Source organism: Salmo trutta, chromosome 8, assembly GCF_901001165.1.
Source record: "Salmo trutta chromosome 8, fSalTru1.1, whole genome shotgun sequence".
Classification (NCBI taxonomy): Eukaryota; Metazoa; Chordata; class Actinopteri; order Salmoniformes; family Salmonidae; genus Salmo; species Salmo trutta.
In genome coordinates this window covers 24546532-24569015 of record NC_042964.1, presented here as the reverse complement: position 1 = coordinate 24569015, position 22484 = coordinate 24546532, and the positions used below count along the sequence as shown (strand labels likewise).

At 42.8% G+C, this 22484-nt stretch overlaps 1 protein-coding gene across 1 annotated transcript; it reads left to right on the top strand.

Annotated features, from left to right (window-relative positions):
- The first annotated feature begins 1133 nt into the window (after window positions 1-1133).
- On the top strand, window positions 1134-20581 carry alox12 (arachidonate 12-lipoxygenase). Its single transcript, XM_029760603.1, has 14 exons — window positions 1134-1543; window positions 4404-4559; window positions 4693-4894; window positions 7473-7554; window positions 7641-7763; window positions 8115-8221; window positions 13599-13771; window positions 18115-18258; window positions 18349-18552; window positions 18650-18736; window positions 18923-19092; window positions 19526-19748; window positions 19850-20020; window positions 20262-20581. Exons 2-14 carry the CDS (start codon window positions 4413-4415, stop codon window positions 20439-20441), a joined length of 2013 nt encoding a protein of 670 aa, XP_029616463.1. The 5' UTR covers window positions 1134-1543; window positions 4404-4412; the 3' UTR covers window positions 20442-20581.
- Window positions 20582-22484: the final 1903 nt, after the last annotated feature.

Below are 22484 nucleotides of genomic sequence, written 5' to 3'. Positions count from 1 at the left end.
CCCATGCGCACGCTGAATACCCTCTTGCTGGCCAACGGATTCTCTCTTGAGTTTTCATTAAATTGATCTTAAGTCATCCCTTTAAATAAGGTGTACCTTTTTCAATTAGAATTTAGTCAACAGACTCACTAGAATACATTGAGAGAACGGGTGCAGAATATAGGATTCAATGAAAGAAAGACCTCTACTGAACAAAAATAGAAATGCAACAGGCAATAATTGCGAAGATTTTACTGCGTTACAGATCATATAAGGAAATCAGTCAATTGAAATAAATGTATTAGGCCATAATCTATGGATTTCACATAACTAACCATAAATATTTATTTTGTAACTCCCTTTCTTGAACTGCATTGTTGGTTAAGGGCTGAGAAGTAAGCGTTTTATGGTAAGGTTGTATTCGAAGCATGTGACAAATAAAATTTTATTTGAACACTGTGTCAAAACTAGGTTGAATCCTGGGGCATCTTGACTGATCATTTTGAAAGTTCTTAAAGAGTGTGTGACTGTGACGGGGACCTGTCAGTTAAGTCTTTGCCCAAAGATGAAATGTTTAGAACAAGCATGATTCTAGCCCACAGGATGAAGCTGCAAATCATGACAAAGTCTACACATTCCACACTAACGCTCACAATCTATCCCCGTTGGACGAAACACAATAGGGCAGTCTCTAAGGCAACTCAAATTTTGCAGATAGAAGTAAGGTCTACTCAGACCACATCTCTTAGATGTGTGAAAGCTATAAGCAGAGTGACATTATGCATGTTGACATATGTGAGAACCTCATTTGAATTTGTGAAGTCATATTTTTTCAGGAATACATTTCATTTTCTTTTTATTTTACTCAGTATTGTGCTTCTCTGTAGGGGTTGTCTGAAGAGAACATCGGATATGACACTATAATTATATCTAACAGTGTGTGAACGATTACATGGAGGTGTAAGTTCAGGAGAGATGCTTGTTGGGTTGTTTACATATTTTTAGACTAGGTTTTGCATGATGCCTCTGATATTTTGTATACCTTATCTCTCTGTATGCTCATAGAGGTTGGTGTACTTCTCATTTCCTTGTGCTAGACAGAGAAAGAGAGAGAGAGAAGGGGAGGGGTGCCAGAGGGAGGAGGGCATGAGAGAGAGAGGGAGGGGGAAGAGAGAGAAGCCAAGTCATTAGCTTGGAAACGTGGACAGGTAGTGAGAGGGTGTGAATGAAAGAGAGGATTTTTATTCAAGTGTATTTTGAAGTGTAGAAGACTGCTGTTGGATGACTGAACCGGTTGACAGTGGAGTGGACTGACTAACTTTCTGAGTGAGATTTCAGAGAGGGGGAAGAGAGGAGAGAGAGGGTTGCTCTGGCGTGAAGAAAATTTGCACTCTACACAAAGAAAGAAAGAGAGAGTGAGAGTGAGGGAAGAGGAAATAGGGACGGGGAAGGGTTAGTGACACGGAAATTAACAGGAGAGAGGTAGAGAGAGAGAAAGCGGTGTAGAGAAAAGTGTTCGGAGCCAAACAGTGAATGTTCTCTCTCTTTCCCTAACAGCAGTGAGGTAAGTTCTTCCTTTTGCTGTTATAATGTCTGATGAACAAACTGTACACACATTCTGAATGGATATGAATGAATTGCATTTTAGTCTGCAATAGATTACATACGGACTAGGCTTTTACCTAAGGGAATGCTATAGGAATGCAAGGTAGAAAAGTACTGAAATGTAAAGTAGAAAAGTACTGAAATGTAAGGTAGAAAAGTACTGAAATGTAAGGTAGAAAAGTACTGAAATGTAAGGTAGAAAAGTACTGAAATGTAAGGTAGAAAAGTACTGAAATATAAAGTAGAAAAGTACTGAAATGCAAGGTAAAAAAGTACTTGTTTCCAACAAGTTAGTTCGTCAAATTTCTGCCCTGCTGGAGCTCTTCAGGTCAACTTTAAGCACCGTTATTGCAAAGTTGGAAACGTCTAGGAGCAAAAACGGCTCAGCCGTGAAGTGGTAGGCCACACAAGCTCACAGAACGGGATCGCCGACGGCTGAAGCGCATAAAAGTCGTATGTCCTTGGTTGCAACACTCACTACCGAGTTCCAAACTGCCTCTGGAAGCAACATCAGCACAAGAACTGTTTGTCGGGAGCTTCATGAAATGGGTTTCCATGGCAGAGCAGCCGCACACAAGCCTAAGATCACCATGTGCAATGCCAAGTGTCGACTGGAGTGGTGTAAAGCTCGCTGCCATTGGATTCTGAATCAGTGGAAACGCGTTCTCTGGAGTGATGAATCACGCTTCACCATCTGGCAATCAGACTGATAAATCTGGGTTTGGCGGATGCCAGGAGAACACTACCTGCCCAAATGCATAGGGTGCCATTTGGAAGGCAGGCAAAGTTAATAAGTGATATTACCGTAGGGAAAGGGCTGGACGGGCTACACGCTGTAAAAAAAGCGATAAAAGCACAAGTGCAAACATTAGCTTTAAGTAATGAGTCTTGGGTGCGTTTTCTCAGCTCACAGTCTCTCCATTGTTTAGAGCGAGGGGTGCCGTACCTATCAGGTATGTACCGAGAACTGTGTGCCTGATGTAGGCTATTAATCCATGCAAAGTTTCAAAGTTTATTCACCACGTACACAGGATACAACAGGTAAAACAGTAGAGTTCAATTCTTCCCTTGAGAGCTCTTTCCCAACAATGCAGTGATAATAATAATAATAATATAGATAATAATAGAAAATATAATAGAAAAAATATTTAAAAAACACATGAACTACAATAAGAGTTAAAGTAACATTAGAATGCAAGTATATACAGGTCAGTACCAGAACCTTATTCAATGTGCAGGGTTACTGGAGCGGTTCAGGTGGGTTTATACATAAAAAGCGACTGGTAGTAGGATATACATGCAAACAGGGCCGAAAAGCCAAACCCAACACAATATCTGGCAATTGATTTCCAGCAATATTGCCCATCTGTCTGTGTGGTGCGTGAGTTTGTCTGTCACTCTGTGTGTACCAGTTGATGTGATAACAGTCTAGTGGGTGGACAGAAACACTTTACCCAAAAAGTTCTCAATTAGGCCTAAATGTTAACTGCAAAAGTAGGCTAACCTGGCAAAAAAGGTATGTCATGAGTAAGTAAATTATTTGTATCCATTTTTTTTGTATTGTTATTTGCAAACTTTGCCATGAAATGAGCAGCAGCCGTACAGAAACACTGCTAGACCGGCACATTAGATCACACATTCTTCACTCGCTAGATATGCAACTAAAGGGCCAGATGGCAAACAAAGGGGAATTACACTCAAAAATCTATTTGTTCGTTTTTTTGCCAGACCTAAAAAAAATAATTGGTCTTCTGGTGTGATTTAAGCATGACGTGGACTCACAACATCCAAATTCGTTGTTTCTCTATGAACAATTGTAATTTCTAGTGCAAATAATAATCTAAAACCAGGAAAAATGTCCCAGATCATTTTGCTTGGGGAAAATACTAAACTGATATCATAGCGCTTAACCCTTAAAGTTAAGCACGACGCAATGCAGAGTGCCTGGATACAGCCCTTAGCCGTGGTATATTGACCATATACCACAACCCCCTGAGGTGCCTTTTTGCTATTATAAACCGGTTAACAACGTAATTAGAGCAGTAAAAATAAATGTTTTGTCATACCCGTGGTATACGGTCTGATATACCACAGCTGTCAGCCAATCAGCATTCAGGGCTTGAACCACCCAGTTTATAATAACCATTATTTTACCAGGTATATTGACAGAAAGCACTACTTTCTCTTGTACACTAAGGGCCTGGGGGAAGAGTTGCAGGGGAGAGGAGAAAAGAAGAATGTGCCTATTTGAAAGCTAGAAAATAAATTGTAACTCGCGACGTTTCATTTTTTTTAAGTAGCTCTCCTGCTAGAAAAGGTCGGAGTCCCCTGGTCTATGGTGTCTGGGATGATGGAGATGATGTATGCCATGACCAGCATTTCAAAGCACTTCATGATTACAGATGTTAGTGCTACAGGGAGGTAGTCTATGTGGCAGGTAGCCTTAGGGTTCTTGAGAGCAGGAATGATGGTGGTCAACTTGAGACGTGTCGGGATTATAGACTGGGATAAGGAGAGATTGAAAATGACCATGAAGTTGCCTGCCAGCTGGTCTACCTTTAGGCACAGATATAGGATCAGGTTACCCTCCTCAAGTCTTAACCTGAACCATAAGAGGATAAACATTAAACTGACCTGAGATCAGTGTTTGAGGACACACAAGACTCCTCAGCCCCTATACATCACACTCAGAAATGTTCTGACATACAGCCAACAGCCTCAGGCTTATGTCTCCTTGTGTTTCACTGCATCTGTGTGTGTGTGTGTGTGTGTGTGTGTGTGTGTGTGTGTGTGCGTGTGCGTGGGCGTGCGCGCACCAGTGTTTTTAGATGGAGGAATATAAGGTGACAGTTGCTACAGGCACGTCAGAGTATTCCGGCACCAATAACTACATATATGTCACCCTGGTGGGAGAGAATGGACAGAGTGAGAGAACAATCCTGGACAACCCTGGACTGGACTTCTGTAGAGGAGCAGTAAGTAGGGCCGTGTTGTGTTGTGCGTGTGTGATCCAGGAGGAGTACAAGGTGTATGTGTGCGTCATTTTTAGGTAGGTTCATATCAAGCGGATAAAGTGTGTATGTGCGTCTCTCCCTCCCTACCCCCCAGGTGGATGAGTACAAGGTGTGTAGCTCGGCCCCTCTGGGTCCTCTCCTCCTGGTTCGTCTGGAGAAGCAGCGTTACTGGGTGGAGGATAACTGGTTCTGTCGCTATGTCACCGTGGAGCCACCAGGTGGTGGTACAGCCCTCACCTTCCCCTGTTACCGCTGGCTCATAGGAGATGTCAAGGTGGAGATACGAGAAGGCACAGGTAATACCGCTCTCAAGTCAGTTTGCGTTTTTTTTTCCCCTTTAGTGATAAAGGTTATGTTTTGGGGTGAGAAAGCTGATCCTAGATCTGTATCCTAGATTTGGTCAAACAAAGGGCACGAGCTACCAGAATAGCTTCAATGCACCTTGGCATAGAAATTCGATCATTTGATGTTGTTGGTGGTGCAAAACGCTGTCTCGGGCTGCTCCAAAAATTCCCATAAGTGTTCACACACACACCCGTTAAAACCCCTATGCTCCTTTGAGACCCCTCTTTCAAAGTCACTGAGATCTCTTCTTCTAGCCATGGTAGACAAAATAATGGGCAACTGGGCATTTTTATACATGACCCTAAGCATAATGGGATGTTACTTGCTTAATTAACTCAGGAACCACACCTGTGCAAAATGACGCCGGAAGGGAGGGCTGCCGTTTTATCGGCTCTTAAACAACCATGCAATTTTTATTTTTATTTTTCACATTGTTCGTAACTTGTTTTGTACATAATGTTGCTGCTACCGTCTCTTATGACTGAAAAGAGCTTCTGGACATCAGAACTGGGATTATTCACCTCAAATTGAAGAACTCCCGCTCGTCGGATGTGGCAGGGCCTGCAAACTATTACAGACTACAAAGGGAAGCACAGCCGAGAGCTGCCCAGTGACACAGGCCTTCCAGACGAGCTAAATAAATTCTATGCTCGCTTCGAGGCAAGCAACACTGAAACATGCATGAGAGCATCAGCTGTTCCGGACGACTGTGTGATCATGCTCTCCGCAGCCGATGTGAGTAAGACCTTTAAACAGGTCAACATTCACAAGGCCGCTGGGCCAGACATATTACCAGGACATGTACTTCGAGCATGTGCTGACCAACTGGCAGGTGTCTTCAACGACATTTTCAACCTCTCCCTGTCTGAGTCTGTAATACCAACATGTTTCAAGCAGACCACCATAGTCCCTGTGCCCAAGAACACTTAGGTAACCTGCTAAATGACTACCGACCCGTAGCACTCACGTCTGTAGCCATGAAACGCTTTGAAAGGCTGATCATGGCTCACATCAACACCATTATCCCGGAAATCCTAGACCCACTCAAATTTGCATACCGCACCAACAGATCCACAGATGATGCAATCTCTATTGCACTCCACACTGCCCTTTCCCACCTGGACAAAAGGAACACCTATGTGAGAATGCTATTCATAGACTACAGCTCAGCGTTCAACACCATAGTGCCCTCAAAGCTCATCACTAAGCTAAGGACCCTGGGACTTAACACCTCCCTCTGCAACTGGAACCTGGACTTCCTGACGGGCCGCCCCCAGGTGGTGAGGGTAGGTAACAACCCATCCGCCACACTGATCCCCTCAGGGTAATCCTTGTTCACTCATGACTGCACGGCCAGGCACAACTCCAACACCATAATTTGCTAATGACATAACAGTGGTAGGCCTGATCACCGACAACGATGAGACAGCCTATAGGGAGGAGGTCAGAGACCTGACCGTGTGATGCAAGGACAACAACCTCTCCCTCAACGTGATCAAGACAAAGGAGATGATTGTGGACTACAGGAAAAGGAGGACAGAGCACGCCCCCATTCTCATCGACGGGGCTATAGTAGAACATGTTGAGAGCTTCAAGTTCCTTGGTGTCCACATCACCAACAAACTATTATGGTCCACCAAGACAGTAGTGAAGAGGGCACAACAAAACCTATTCCCCCTCAGGAGACTGAAAAGATTTGGCATGGGTCCTCAGATCCTCAAAAGGTTTTATAGCTGCACCATCAAGAGCATCCTGACGGGTTGCATCACTGCCTGGTATGGCAACTGCTCGGCCTCCGACCACAAGGCACTACTGAGGGTTGTGTGTATGGCCCAGTACACCACCGGGGCCAAGCTTCCTGCCATCCAGGACGTCTATACCAGGTGGTGTAAGTGGAAGGCCCTAAAAATTGTCAAAGACTCCAGTCATAGACTGTTATCTCTGCTACTGCACGACAAGCGGTACCGGAGCTCCAAGACTAGGTCCAAGAGGCTTCTAAACAGCTTCTACCCCCAAGCCATACGACTCCTGAACAGCTAATCAAATAGCTACCCAGATTATTTGCTTTGCCCCCCCTTCTATGCTGCTGCTAATCTCTTTTATTTTCTATGCATAGTCCCTTTAATAACTCTACCTACATGTACATATTACCTCAATTACCTCGACACCGGTGCCCCCCACATGTTAACACATTGACTCTGTACCGGTACCCCCTGTAAATAGCCCCGCTATTGTTATTTACTGCTGCTCTTTAATTATTTGTTATTCTTATCTCTTGCATTTTTTGGGGGGTATTTTCTTAACTGCATTGTTGGTTAAGGGCTTGTAAAGTAAGCATTTGACTGTAAAGTCTACACCTGTTGTATTTGGCGCATGTGACAAATACAATTGGATTTGATTTGTGTGGAAGCACCTGCGTTCAATATAATTTCTGTCCCTCATTTACTCAAGTGCTTCCTTCACTTTGGCAGTTACCTGTATGTGTGAGTGAGTCATCCCTCTCTCTCGCTGTCTCTCTCCCTCCTTTAGCGAAGATACTCTGCGATGATACCTCTCCTCAGCTATTGGCTCACAGAAAAGCAGAACTGCAGGAGAGACAAACGATATACAGGTCAGTGAGATTACAGAAATGTTGTCCCAATTCCAATCCCTCCAGAAAGAGAGCCTAGATCTTAACAGTTATGCTTGTTTATCCAGATGGGCTGCATGGGCTTCTGGGATTCCCAAGTGTATCGATGCCAAGACCGAAGCAGACCTGCATCAGGACGTACGTTTTGACAGCGAGAAAAGGAGCGACTTTGAAGGCTCCTTACACTATGCGTGAGTTACACACACATTTTTCTCTGTGATGTTATTCTTACACATTGACATTCACACATGCTGGTCAAATTTCCCCTAAATCTAATGTAAAATGTCCCTCACTTGCTCAGACATATGTCTTACCCACATTACGTGTCTCAACTTCCCCCTTTCTTAAAAAATATGTTCCATTTCTCTCTCTTTACCCCACCTCCACCCCTCGATCTCTTTCTCTACCCCTCTCTCACCCATCGCCCCCCTTCTCTACCGTCTCTCTCGCACCCATCGCCCCCTCTCTCTACCCTCTCTCATCCATCTCTCTCTCTCTCTCTCTCTCTCTCTCTCTCTCACCCATCTCTCTCACCCTCCAAGTATTCTAGAGCTGTCTCTGAAGAAACTAGCCATCAGGTTTGGAAAGTCATGGGATGATCTGGAGGACTTTAAACGATGCTTCTGGAAACTCAAAAGCCCCATAGCTGGTAGAGTACAGTAAAACAAATATACACTATTTACATTCAGTGCTTTAGCCCTCCCTCCTATCTGCATCAGATGTGTTATTGGTTGTAGAGCACAGGCCGCCACTTTTTATTGCCGTGTCTTCCTGTTCATAATTATAGACATTTAGGAAGTGAGGCCTCGGAGTAATGCAACAACAGTTTTCACCTAACTTTAATCTACTGTTTCACATTGCAATACATGTTCATATAAAGTAACTAGGTCAATTTTTTATATTTTAAAGAATTGATTAAATAATTGTTTCATATATGGTCTATTCATTTTCCCACATTACGTATAAGACTTCTCTATATTTACTCCCAGTCCTATTATTATACAGTATATCATATATTACAGTTTTTTTTATTGCTTTGGTGCAATTTTCTCAAGTATGTTGTACATTTTTACAATTCTTAGTACAAAACTCAAAACACATCATCAAAAAGGAAGTTGTTTCAAAACTCGAAGCACATTTTCAATTGACTAAGTACAACACACAAAACCTATAGAACTGGTTCGTCTACTACAGATTTTGAGAACTAATTAAAATGTACAGTATGTCTGTAAAGTAGAAACATAAAAAGTATATATACTCAAATTTACTACTATGATGATTACTTATGATTTTACTTCATAGCAAGTTTTTTTTTTTTATCTGATATTGACAAGATCAGAGATGTACTGTATGTAACAAATCAAAGTTTATTGGCTGCGTACACAGATTAGCAGATGTTACAGCAGGTGCAGCGAAATTCTTCTGTTTCTACCTCCTACAGTGCAGCAATACAATACCACTACGCAAATAATCCAGAAAGTCCAAAACAAGAAAGAAACGCATCCCCTATACACTAAACATGTATCCAGTATTGTATTTACGTACAATACAATACAATACACGATTACAATACAGGTGGAAGATGTATGATTGCCATCACCATGAGCGTACCACCCTCCTTCAGGCCGTGGATGAGGCATGCAATGATTTCAATCCAGACCTATGTCAGGCTTGGATTCGCCATGACAAAAGGTTTTTTTCCCCAGGTGCATGAACAATTGGGATATTTACTGCGATTTCGACGAGAGCCTATTTCCAAATGCTCAAGACAGGCTTGACGCAAACTAGTGCCTTCTAAACATAATGTTTCTTTAATTTCTTTAATTTGATTACATTGTGAAAGATGTTTGCAATGATCACACATGGGATAGAAGTTATGGACATTTTCTGTTCAGTCAATTGCCTAATATGAAAACAGTGTAGGGCATTCATTTACATTACTGTAGCATACTACATTCAAAGGGCAATTATGAAACATGTATTTTAAATATTTTGCTATTGGATTAACTGGTTGTTAAAATAACTAAACTGAGAAAATATAATTATTATTTATTTTTTTTTATTTCACCTTTATTTAACCAGGTAGGCATGTTGAGAACAAGTTCTCATTTACAATTGCGACCTGGCCAAGATAAAGCAAAGCAGTTCGACACATACAACAACAGAGTTACACATGGAGTAAAACAAACATACAGTCAATAATACAGTAGAAAAATAAGTCTATATACAATGTGAGCAAATGAGGTGAGATAAGGGAGGTAAAGGCAAAAAAAGCCATGGTGGCGAAGTACATACAATATAACAAGTAAAACACTGGAATGGTAGATTTGCAGTGGAAGAAAGTGCAAAGTAGAAATAGAAATAATGGGGTGCAAAGGAGCAAAATAAATAAATAAATACAGTAGGCGAAGAGGTAGTTGTTTGGGCTAAATTATAGATGGGCTATGTACAGGTGCAGTAATCTGTGAGCTGCTCTGACAGCTGGTGCTTAAAGCTAGTGAGGGAGATAAGTGTTTCCAGTTTCAGAGATTTTGTAGATTATGTTATGTTTTGGTGATTAAACCAATGTACTCATTATTTTTCACAGTAAACTTATATTTTGTATTAATGGTTGTGTGATGAAAGATGTCTACAAACAAAATGAACGTACAATGAAAGGTTTTGAATGTAAGACTGGCAGAATTACAAGTGTTACCAGTTCAGTCTCAAAATTCACCACATACTTATGAAAATAGTACCAAAGCGAAAAAAAATAAAAAATAAAAGAATATACACTACCGGTCCAAAGTTTTAGAACATCTACTCATTCAAGAGTTTTTCTTTATTTTTACTATTTTCTACATTGTAGAATAATAGTGAAGACATCAAAACTATGAAATAACACACGCAATCATGTAGTAACCAAAAAAAGTGTTAAACAAATCAAAATATATTTTATATTTGAGATTCTTCAAATAGCCACCCTTTGCCTTGATGACAGCTTTGCACACTCTTGGCATTCTCTCAACCAGCTGCATGAGGTAGTCACCAGGAATGCATTTCAATTAACAGGTGTGCCTTCTTAAAAGTTCATTTGTGGAATTTCTATCCTTCTTAATGCGTTTGAGCCAATCAGTGGATTGTGACAAGGTAGGGATGGTATACCGAAGATAGCCCTATTTGGTTAAAGACCAAGTCCATATTATGGCAAGAACAGCTCAAATATGCAAAGAGAAACTACAGTCCATCATTACTTTAGACATGAAGGTCTGTCAATACAGAACATTTCATAAACTTTGAAAGTTTCTTCAAGTGCAGTCGCAAATACCATCAAGCGCTATGATGAAACTGGCTCTCATGAGGACCACCACAGGAAAGGAAGACCCAGAGTTACCTCTGCTGCAGAGGATAAGTTTGTTGGAGTTACCAGCCTCAGAAATTGCAGCCCAAAAAAATGCTTCACAGAGTTCAAGTAACAGACACATCTCAATATCAAATGTTCAGAGGAGACTGCGTGAATCAGGCCTTCATGTTCGAGTTGCTGGAAAGAAACCACTACTAAAGGACACCAATAAGAAGAAGAGACTTGCTTGGGCCAAGAAACACGAGCAATGGACATTAGACCGGTGGAAATATGTCCTTTGTTCTGGAGTCCAAATTTGAGATTTTTGGTTCCAACCGTCGTGTCTTTGTGAGACGCAGTGTGGGTGAACGGATGATCTCCACGTGTATTTCCCACAGTAAAGCATGGAGGGGGTGTTATGGTGTGGGGGTGCCTTGCTGGTGACACCGTCTATGATTTATTTAGAATTCAAGGGACACTTAACCAGCATGGCTACCACAGCATTCTGCAGTGATACGCCATCCCTTCTTTGTTTGGGCTTAGTGGGACTATCATTTATTTTTCAACAGGACAATGACCCAACACACCTCCAGGCTGTATAAGGGCTATTTGACCAAGAAAGAGAGTGATGGAGTGCTGCATCAGATGACCTGGCCTCCACAATCCCCCGACCTCAAACAAACTGAGATGGTTTGGGATGAGTCGGATCGCAGAGTAAAGGAAAAGCAGCCAACAAGTGCTCAGCATATGTGGTAACTCCTTCAAGACTGTTGGAAAAGCATTCCAGGTGAAGCTGGTTGAGAGAATGCCAAGAGTGTGCAAAGCTGTCATCAAGGCAAATGGTGGCTATTTGAAGAATCTCAAATATACACTGCTCAAAAAAATAAAGGGAACACTTAAACAACACAATGTAACTCCAAGTCAATCACACTTCTGTGAAATCAAACTGTCCAAGTAGGAAGCAACACTGATTGACAATAAATTTCACATGCTGTTGTGCAAATGGAATAGACAACAGGTGGAAATTATAGGCAATTAGCAAGACACCCCCAATAAAGGAGTGGTTCTGCAGGTGGGGACCACAGACCACTTCTCAGTTCCTATGCTTCCTGGCTGATGTTTTGGTCAATTTTGAATGCTGGCGGTGCTTTCACTCTAGTGGTAGCATGAGACGGGAGTCTACAACCCACACAAGTGGCTCAGGTAGTGCAGCTCATCCAGGATGGCACATCAATGCGAGCTGTGGCAAGAAGGTTTGCTGTGTCTGTCAGCGTAGTGTCCAGAGCATGGAGGCGCTACCAGGAGACAGGCCAGTACATCAGGAGACGTGGAGGAAGCTGTAGGAGGGCAACAACCCAGCAGCAGGACCGCTACCTCCGCCTTTGTGCAAGGAGGAGCAGGAGAAGCACTGCCAGAGCCCTGCAAAATGACCTCCATCAGGCCACAAATGTGCATGTGTCTGCTCAAACGGTCAGAAACAGACTCCATGAGGGTGGTATGAGGGCCCGACGTCCACAGGTGGGGGTTGGGCTTACAGCCCAACACCGTGCAGGACGTTTGGCATTTGCCAGAGAACACCAAGATTGGCAAATTCGCCACTGGCGCCCTGTGCTCTTCACAGATGAAAGCAGGTTCACACTGAGCACGTGACAGACGTGACAGAGTCTGGAGGCGCTGTGGAGAACGTTCTGCTGCCTGCAACATCCTCCAGCATGACCGGTTTGGTGGTGGGTCAGTCATGGTGTGGGGTGGCATTTCTTTGGGGGGCCGCACAGCTCTCCATGTGCTCGCCAGAGGTAGCCTGACTGCCATTAGGTACCGAGATGAGATCCTCAGACCCCTTGTGAGACCATATGCTGGTGCGGTTGGCCCTGGGTTCCTCCTAATGCAAGACAATGCTAGACCTCATGTGGCTGGAGTGTGTCAGCAGTTCCTGCAAGAGGAAGGCATTGATGCTATGGACCGGCCTGCCCGTTCCCCAGACCTGAATCCAATTGAGCACATCTGGGACATCATGTCTCGCTCCATCCACCAATGCCACGTTGCACCACAGACTGTCCAGGAATTGGCGGATGCTTTAGTCCAGGTCTGGGAGGAGATCCCTCAGGAGACCATCCGCCACCTCATCAGGAGCATGCCCAGGCGTTGTAGGGAGGTCATACAGGCACGTGGAGGCCACACACACTACTGAGCCTCATTTTGACTTGTTTTAAGGACATTACATCAAAGTTGGATCAGCGTGTAGTGTGGTTTTCCACTTTAATTTTGAGTGTGACTCCAAATCCAGACCTCCATGGGTTGATAAATTGGATTTCCATTTATTATTTTTGTGTGATTTTGTTGTCAGCACATTCAACTATGTAAAGAAAAAAGTATTTAATAAGATTATTTCTTTCATTCAGATCTAGGATGTGTTGTTTAAGTGTTCCCTTTATTTTTTTGAGCAGTATATTTTGATTTGTTTAACACTTTTTTGATTATTACATGATTCCATATGTGTTATTTCCTAGTTTTGAGGTCTTCACTATTATTCAACAATGTAGAAAATAGTGAAAATAAAGAAAAACCCTTGAACGAGTCGGTGTTCTAAAACTTTTGACCGGTAGTGTAGATTATTATATTAAGAAATTATTATTTATACATTCAGACAGTACTTTTTTCATTCTGTGGTTGATTAATTTATTGATTATCCCTATGGTTCCAGAGTACTGTATGGAGCATTGGAAGGAAGATTGGTTCTTTGGGTACCAGTGTCTGAATGGTTCAAACCCCCGCATGATCCAGCGCTGCAAGGAGCTTCCAGGAAACTTCCCCGTCTCTGGAGACATGGTGCAGGGGTCGCTGGCACCCAGGACCACCCTGGACAAGGAGCTCAAGGTGGGGCCCCGCTATCTATCTATCTGACCACCCTGGGGTCCATCTCCCTGTCCTTCTGTCTACGTACCAAAATAGCACCCTATTCCCAAAATAGTGCCGAGCCCTAATTCCAAAATAGTGTACTTTTGTCCAGAGCCCTATTCCCTACACTCTTAGAAAAGAAGGGTTCCAAAATGGTTCCTCGGCTGTCCCCATAGGAGAAACCTTTTTGGTTCCATGTAGAACCCTCTTTGTAAAGGGTTCTACGTGGAACTCAAAAAGGTTCTACCCGGAGCCAAAAAGGGTTCTTCTAAGGGTTCTTCTATGGGGATACCCGAAAAACCCTCATAGGTTCTAGAGAGCACTTTTTTTCTAATAACGTATATAGTGCACTGCTTTTGACCAGAGCCTTATTCTCTATATAGTGCATTCCTTTTCATTTACATTTTTACATTTTAGTCATTTAGCAAACGCTCTTATCCAGAGCGACTTACAGTAGTGAATTTCATACATTTCATTTAATTTTCCTGCATTTTTTTTTTTTTTTTTTTGTACTGGTCCCCCGTGGGAAACGAACCCCCAACCCTGGCGTTGCACACACCATGCTCTACCAACTGAGCCACAGGGAAGACTTTTCACCAGAGCCCTTTTCCCTAGTGCACTACTTTTAAACAGAGCTCTATTCCCTATATAGTGCACTACTTTTGACCGGATCCTATTCTCTATATGGGTGATTCTACAGAAGTGGTGTAAATTGCTGTGGTGTAAATCTCCAAACTTAGGACATTTATTTACATCATGATATGTTCTAATTCGATCCAAAGCAATAACAAACATATAAGTTAATATAGTACAAAGTAATCGTTTACAGACCTATCCCAAACCCTGAATTCCTAAACTTCATGTTTGAAAATAAAGCAATGTAAAAACAAAATTACACTTTCATTTCAATAGAACATCTTGAGTTGTTCTATTATTACATTGAAAGATACTGATCTAATTATTTGTTTGGGTTATTTTTAAACACATTTTGATGTCACTACCGAAACACACACTTTAAAAGACTGTAGAATGAAGGTGCCTTAAGCTACAACCCTACAAATATCACCAGGTGATGGGATTGCACCCATCTCCAGGATGGCCACATGGTGAGTAGTCTGTCTGCAAACATTTTGGAGAAATTGTGTGAGCAAGTTGGTAAATCTTAATCTATTTTTTAAGTGTCACTACCAAACATCTAATACAGTTGAAGTCGGAAGTTTCCATACACTTAGGTTGGAGTCATTAAAACTCATTTTTCAACCACTTCACAAATGTCTTGTTTACAATCTATAGTTTTGGCGATAGAGTTATATAGTTTTGTCGGTTAGGACATCTACTTTGTGTATGACACGTAATTTTCCCAACAACTGTTTATAGACAGATTATTTCACTTATAATTCACTGTATCACAATTCCAGTGGGTCAGAAGTTTACATACACTAAGTTGACTGTGCCTTTAAACAGCTTGGAAAATTCCAGAGAATGATGTCATGGCTTTAGAAGCTTCTGATAGGCTAATTGACATCATTTGAGTCAATTGGAGGTGTACCTGTGGATGTAGTTCAAGGTCTACCTTCAAACTCAGTGCCTCTTTGCTTGCCATCATGGGAAAATCAAAATAAATCAGCCAAGACCTGAGAAAAAAAAATTGTAGACCTCCACAAGTCTGGTTCATCCTTGGGAGCAATTTCCAAATGCCTGAAGGTACCATGTTCATCTGTACAAACAATAGTACGCAAGTATAAACACCATGGGACCACGCAGCCATCATACCGCTCAGGAAGGAGACGCGTTCTGTCTCCTAGAGATGAATGTACTTTGGTGCGAAAAGTGCAAATCAATCCCAGAACAACAGCAAAAGACCTTGTGAAGATGCTGGAGACAACAGGTACAAAAGTATCTATATCCACAGTAAAATGAGTCCTATGTCGACATAACCTGAAAGGCCGCTTAGCAAGGAAGAAGCCACTGCTCCAAAACCGCCATAAAAAAAGCCAGGCTACAGTTTGCAACTGCACATGGGGACAAAGATCGTACTTTTTGGAGAAATGTCCTCTGGCCATAATGACCATCGTTATGTTAGGTTGAAAAAGGGGTAGGCTTGCAAGCCGAAGACCACCATCCCAACCGTGAAGCACGGGGGTGGCAGCATCATGTTGTGGGGGTGCTTTGCTGCAGGAGAGACTGGTGCACTTCACAAAACAGAATGGCATCATGAGGGAGGAAAATTATGTGGATATATTGAAGCAACATCTCAAGACATCAGTCAGGAAGTTAAAGCTTGGTCGCAAATGGGTCTTCCAAATGGACAATGACCCCAAGCATACTTCCAAAGTTGTGGCAAAATAGCTTAAGGCTAGCATAGTCAAGGTATTGGAGTGGCCATCACAAAGCCCTGACCCCAGCCTATAGAATATTTGTGGGCAGAACTGAAAAAGCGTGTGCGAGCAAGGAGGCCGACAAACCTGACTCAGTTACACCAGCTCTGTCAGGAGGAATGGGCCAAAATTCACCCAATTTATTGTGGGAAGCTGGTGGAAGGCTACCTGAAACATTTGACCCAAGTTAAACATTTTAAAGGCAATGCGACCAAATACTAATTGAGTGTATGTAAACTTCTGACCCACTGGGAATGTGATGAAAGAATTAAAAGCTGAAATAAATCACTCTACTATTATTATGACATTTCACATTCTTAAAATAAAGTGGTGATCCTAACTGACCTAAGACAGGAAATCTTTACTAGGATTAAATGTCAGGAATTGTGAAAAACTGAGTTTAAATGCATTTGGCTAAGGTGTATGTAAACTTCCAACTTCAACTGTATATCAAGAAATATGTCACGTACAGTTTTAGGATTAAAATATGTTTTGCTGGAATGTAAATATGTCCAAATGAAAGATAGCCATATGCTAGTTATGGAGATTCTTTAAAGTACAAAATAAGTCAAAAAACAATTAACGCCATAAAGATATAGAGGTCTCATATTTGTATTTGTGCCATTATGGATTCTGTGACAGCGTCAATGGCGCTGCTTGTGCTATCTCCAATTTAAAGTTGCATGCGCCATGCTCTACCAACTGAGCTACAAAGGACCACCATGTGAGAAGTGGACAAGTGCACACTTCAGAAGAAAGTGTAGAGTATTGAGATGTATAGCCAGCAAGGGGGCTCCAACCTTTCAAGAGCCCAAACATGAATATCTATTTGGCCAAAACATAGACATCTATAATATGCTATACTGTACTCTACTCATACTGTGCTCTACTATAATATAATGTTACCTGCTCTACTGTGCTGTCTGCATCAGACCAAAGAACAGATTTCCACCGGTCTAATGTCCATTCCTCGTGTTTCTTGGCCCAAGCAAGTCTCTTCTTCTCATTGGTGTCCTTTAGTAGTGGTTTCTTAGCAGCAATTTGACCATGAAGACCTGATTCACGCAGTCTCCTCTGAACAGTTGATGTTGAGATGTGTCTGTTACTTGAACTCTGTGAAGCATTTATTTGGACTGCAATTTCTTAGGCTGGTAACTCTAATGAACTTATCCTCTGCAGCAGAGGTAACTCTGGGTCTTCCATTCCTGTGGCGGTCCTCATGAGATCCAGTTTCATCATAGCGGTTGATGGTTTTTGCGACCACACTTTCAAGTTCCTGAAATGTTGCGGATTGACTGACCTTCATGTCTTAAAGTAATGATGGACTGTCGTTTCTCTTTGCTTATTTGAGCTGTTCTTGCCATAATATGGACTTGGTCTTTTACCAAATAGGGCTATCTTCTGTATACCACCACTACCTTGTCACAACAAAACTGATTGGCTCAAACGCATTAAGGAAAGAAATTCCGCAAATTAGCTTTTAAGGCACACCTGTTAATTGAAATGCATTCTAGGTGACTACCTCATAAAGCTGGCTGAGAGAATGCCAAGAATCTGCAAAGCTGTCATCAAGGCAAAGGATGGCTACTTTGAAGAATCTAAAATATATTTCGATTTGTATAACACTTATTTGGCTTCTACATGATTCCATGTGTAATTTCATAGTTTTGATGTCTTCACTATTATTCTTCCATGTAGAAAATAGTAAAAAATAAAGAAAAACCCTTGAATGAGTAGGTGTGTCCAAACTATTGACTGGTACTGTATATATATTTACAAAAAATATATATGGGATTTGGAAATGATGCAGACAATTACATTGACAGAAGCCACAATCTATCTGCAATATTAAAGCTGATCTACCCCCTAAAAGAAAAAAATACTCTCCTAACCCTAGCTTCAGCTGCCTCTACAGATTTTGCGCTCTCCTCCCTTCATCTCTAGGCTGGTAACATCTACTTGATTGACTATGCCATTATGGATGGTGTTCCCACCAATGTAATCAGGGGGAAACCACAGTACATCGCTGCACCTCTGTGTCTACTATATGAGCACCCTGACCAGGGACTCATACCCATTGCCATACAGGTAGGACTGGGACACACACACACACACACACACACACACACACACACACACACACACACACACACACACTTAATCCCTTCTCTTCTCCAGCTAGGACAGACTCCTGGCTTGGACACCCCCATCTTCCTGCCTAATGACCCGCCCCTGGCCTGGCTATTGGCTAAGATCTGGGTCCGTCACTCGGAGTTCCAGGTGTTCCAGTTGCTGTCACACCTGTTGAGAACGCACCTGTTGGTAGAAGTGTTCTGTGTGGCTACGTTACGTCAACTTCCCGCTGTACACCCTGTATACAAGGTAGGAGTGTGTGTGTGCGGGTGCGTGGGTGTGTGCGCGTGTGAGTGTGTGTGTGTGTGTGTGTGTGTTGCCGTCTCATCCCTCTCTCTGTCTTTAGCTCCTGGCTCCCCACCTGCGCTACACTCTGGAGATCAACTGCAGGGGACGCACTCAGCTCGTCTCCGCTGACGGCATCTTCAAAAGGGTCAGCTTACTATTCTCTTCCTTGACGATTCATTTTCCCCATTTCATATTTTGTAACCCCCCCCTGAATGTGCGAAATGTCATAGGGACACAGATAGAAGGACAGCTTTGAAAGTGGTGGACCAGTGGTTCGATTTCCCACCATTGCGGTCTAAGCTGACAGCATCCTCCTGCTCTCTTCCTCCAGGTGGTGTCTACAGGAGGGGAGGGCCTGCTCGTCCTGTCCCAGAGAGAGTACAAGGTCCTGACCTACCGCTCTCTCCAGCCCTGCTGGGACTTCCAACAGCGCGGAGCCACCACACTCAAAGACTACTTCTACAGGGAGCACAGCCTCATGCTGTGGGACGCCATACACAGGTTTTTACTTCTATTTTTACTCCTATATGGCTGTGGTCAAAATGGCATCTTATTCCCTATAGGCCCTGGTCAAAAGTAGTGCACTAAATGGGGAATAGGGTGCAGAGCCACTAAGCTCAGAGACTACTTCTACATGGAGCACAGTCTGATGCTGTGGGACGCCATACACAGGTGCAATACCCGTGTGACCACTTCTTTATGACCACAGACACATTGTTTATTAGGTTGTAAGCGGTGAAGCAAGGAGGACGCCTGCTCTTAGGCCTGAAATATGGACATGCTGAACTTCATATTGGGAAAATAAGACGTTTTAATCTTTGTGCAGTATTACGTCCTTTCATTAGCCTACTCTTATTCTCCGTCTTTATTTCTACCTCACTGTTTGTTTACCTCTTTCTCCCCCCCCTCTCTCTCTCTCTCCACCCCTCCATAGTTTTGTCTCAGGGATGATATCTGTGTACTACCATTGTGACAGTGACGTGGTGGAAGACCCCGAGCTACAGAACTGGATAAAGGACATCGCTGAGGAGGGCTTTGTCGATGTCCCCACGTTTGGCTTGTCCAACGAACTAAAAAACAAAGCAGAGCTGGTTACCTTGCTGAGTGTAGCCATCTTCACGAGCACAGCACAGCACGCGGCCACCAACAACGGACAGGTACTTCACAAACACACACACGCGCACACGCCAGGCACGCGAGCGAGCAAGCACACACGTGCGCACATTTCTATTAACTTACTCCGCTCTCTTTAACATAGTTTGACTGGTGTGCTTGGGTACCCAACACCCCGTGCACCATGCGTCACCCCACGCCAACCGACAAGGATGCTGTTACCATGGAGATGATCATGGACAGCCTGCCTGATGTCAGCCAAACATGTTTGGAGATGGCGATCACATGGCACCTGGGGCGGCCACAGCCTGATGCAGTAAGTTAAAGGGTTACGCTAACGCTCGCTGAGCCCGTAGAATTCCAGTCAAACTTGCGAGTAGTTACACTTTTTTTTTAAAGTGGGGGTGGTACCACCTCAACATACATTGTTGGTTCCATTTCAAAACGCTTTCTCCCGTTTGCTCCTACTGAATGAAACCCTTGTCTCCCACCTCCTTTCGTTCTCTTTCTCTCCCGCTCTCTCTCTCCCCCTTCCCCTATCCCCCTCTCTGCTCTAGGTCCCGTTGGGTCAGTATCCAGAGCAGTACTTCACTGAGCCCCAGGCCCAGGAGGTGATTGACAGGTTCAGAAAGGAACTGAAGGATATAGAGGAACACATCCTGAGCCAGAACCGGGGGCTGGAGCTACCTTACCTCTTCCTCCTGCCCAGCCGCATCGAGAACAGCATTACTATATAGATTAGACCCCAATGTCTTATCACCATTACTTTTTTACTTACTGAGGAGGAGGGCCGGACTATCGCATTTGGGGCCCTGCTGAGGAGCATCTCACTTGGCACAGACGTCAGCTTAACTTCTAGTTTTGACATACGGTTCCAGTCAAAAGTTTGGACACACGTACTCATTCAAGGGCTTTTCTTTACTTTGACTATTTTCTACATTGTAGAATAATAGTGAATACATAAAAACTATGAAATAACACATTTGGATTCATGTAGTAACCAAAAAAGTGTTAAAACAAATTCTTCAAAGTAGCAACCCTTTGCCTTGATGACAGCTTTGCACACTCTTGGCATTCTCTCAACCAGCTTCATAAGGTAGTCACCTGGAATGCATTTCAATTAACAGGTGTACCTTGTTAAAAGTTAATCTGTGGAATGTCTTTCCTTCATAATGTGTTTGAGCCAATCAGTTGTGTTGTGACAAGGTATGGGTGGTATACTGAAGATAGCCCTATTTGGTAAAAGACCAAGTCCATATTATGGCAAGAACAGCTCAAATAAGCAAAGAGAAACGACATGAAGGTCAGTCCAAATGCAGTCGGAAAAACCATTAAGCGCTATGATGAAACTGGCTCTCATGAGGACCGTCACAGGAAAGGAAGACCCAGAGTTACCTCTGCTGCAGAGGATAAGTTCATTAGAGTTACCAGCCTCAGAAATTACAGCCCAAATAAATTATTCACGGAGTTCAAGTAACAGACACATCTCAACATTAACTGTTCAGTGGAGACTGCGTGAATCAGGCCTTCATGGCCGAATTTACTACACACAAAAAAAACACCACTAAAGGACACCAATGAGAAGAAGAAGACTTGCTTGGTCCAAGAAACACAAGCAATGGACATTAGACCGGTGGAAATCTGTCCTTTGGTCTGATGAGTCCAAATTTGAGATTTTTGGTTCCAACCGCCGTGTCTTTGTGAGACGCAGAGTAGGTGAATGGATGATCTCTGCATGTGTGGTTCCCACCATGAAGCATGGAGGAGGAAGAGTGATGGTGTGGGGGTGCTTTGCTGGTGACACTGTCTGTGATTTATTTAGAATTCAAGGCACATTTAACCAGCATGGCTACCACAGCACTCTGCAGTGATACACCATCCCTTCTGGATTGGGCTTAGTGACACTATCATTTGTTTTTCAACAGGACAATGATCCAAAACACAACTCCAGCCTTGTATGGGCTATTTGACCAAGAATGAGAGTGATGGAGTGGTGCATCAGATGACCAGGCCTCCACAATCACCCAACCTCAACCCAATTGAGATGGTTTAGGATGAGTTAGAGTGAAGGAAAAGCAGCCAACAAGTGTTCAGCATATGTGGGAACTCCTTCAAGACTGTTGGAAAAGCATTCCTCATGAAACTGGTTAAAAGAATGCCAAGAGTGTGCAAAGCTATCATCAAGGCAAAGGGTGGCTACTTTGAAGAATTTCAAATATAAAACATATTGATTTATTAAACTTTTTTTTGGTTACTACATGATTTCATATGTGTTGTTTCATAGTGTTGATGTCTTCACTATTATTCTACAATGTACAAAATAGTAAAAATAAAGAAAAACTCTTGAATGAGTAGGTGTGTCCAAACTTTTGACTGGTTCTGTACATTGGTTGAGTTCTCAACTAACATGAATTCAACGTGAAATCAACAACAAAAATGCACCATGTCATTGGAGTTAGGTTAAAAGTTGGGTGAAAAAAAGACTAAATGCGTTACATTGATCGCTTTTTTGCAAATCCAATTTGTTTTCCACGTCATCACATTCATTTTTGGGGTTGAAATGATGTGGAAACAACATTGATTCAATGTTTTTGCCTAGTGGATAGGCCATCAACTATAGCTCTCCAACAAACACTGCCTTAACCTTTATCTCAGTTAACCCAGAACTAAAATCCAGACCCTGCACCAGGACTAAGGGAGCAGTTGAAATCGGCAAGGGGGATACATTTTGGGGGGGGGGGTTCTTGCATCGGAATTATATTGAATTCTGCTTATATAAT

Coding starts and splice junctions, on each gene's coding strand:
- alox12 (XM_029760603.1), top strand. CDS start 4,413: ATGGAGGAATATAAGGTGACAGTTGCTACAGGCACGTCAGAGTATTCC. Junction 7,764..8,114: donor GAAGGCTCCTTACACTATGC/GTGAGTTACACA, acceptor TCACCCTCCAAG/TATTCTAGAGCTGTCTCTGA. Junction 18,259..18,348: donor TCATACCCATTGCCATACAG/GTAGGACTGGGA, acceptor TCTCTTCTCCAG/CTAGGACAGACTCCTGGCTT.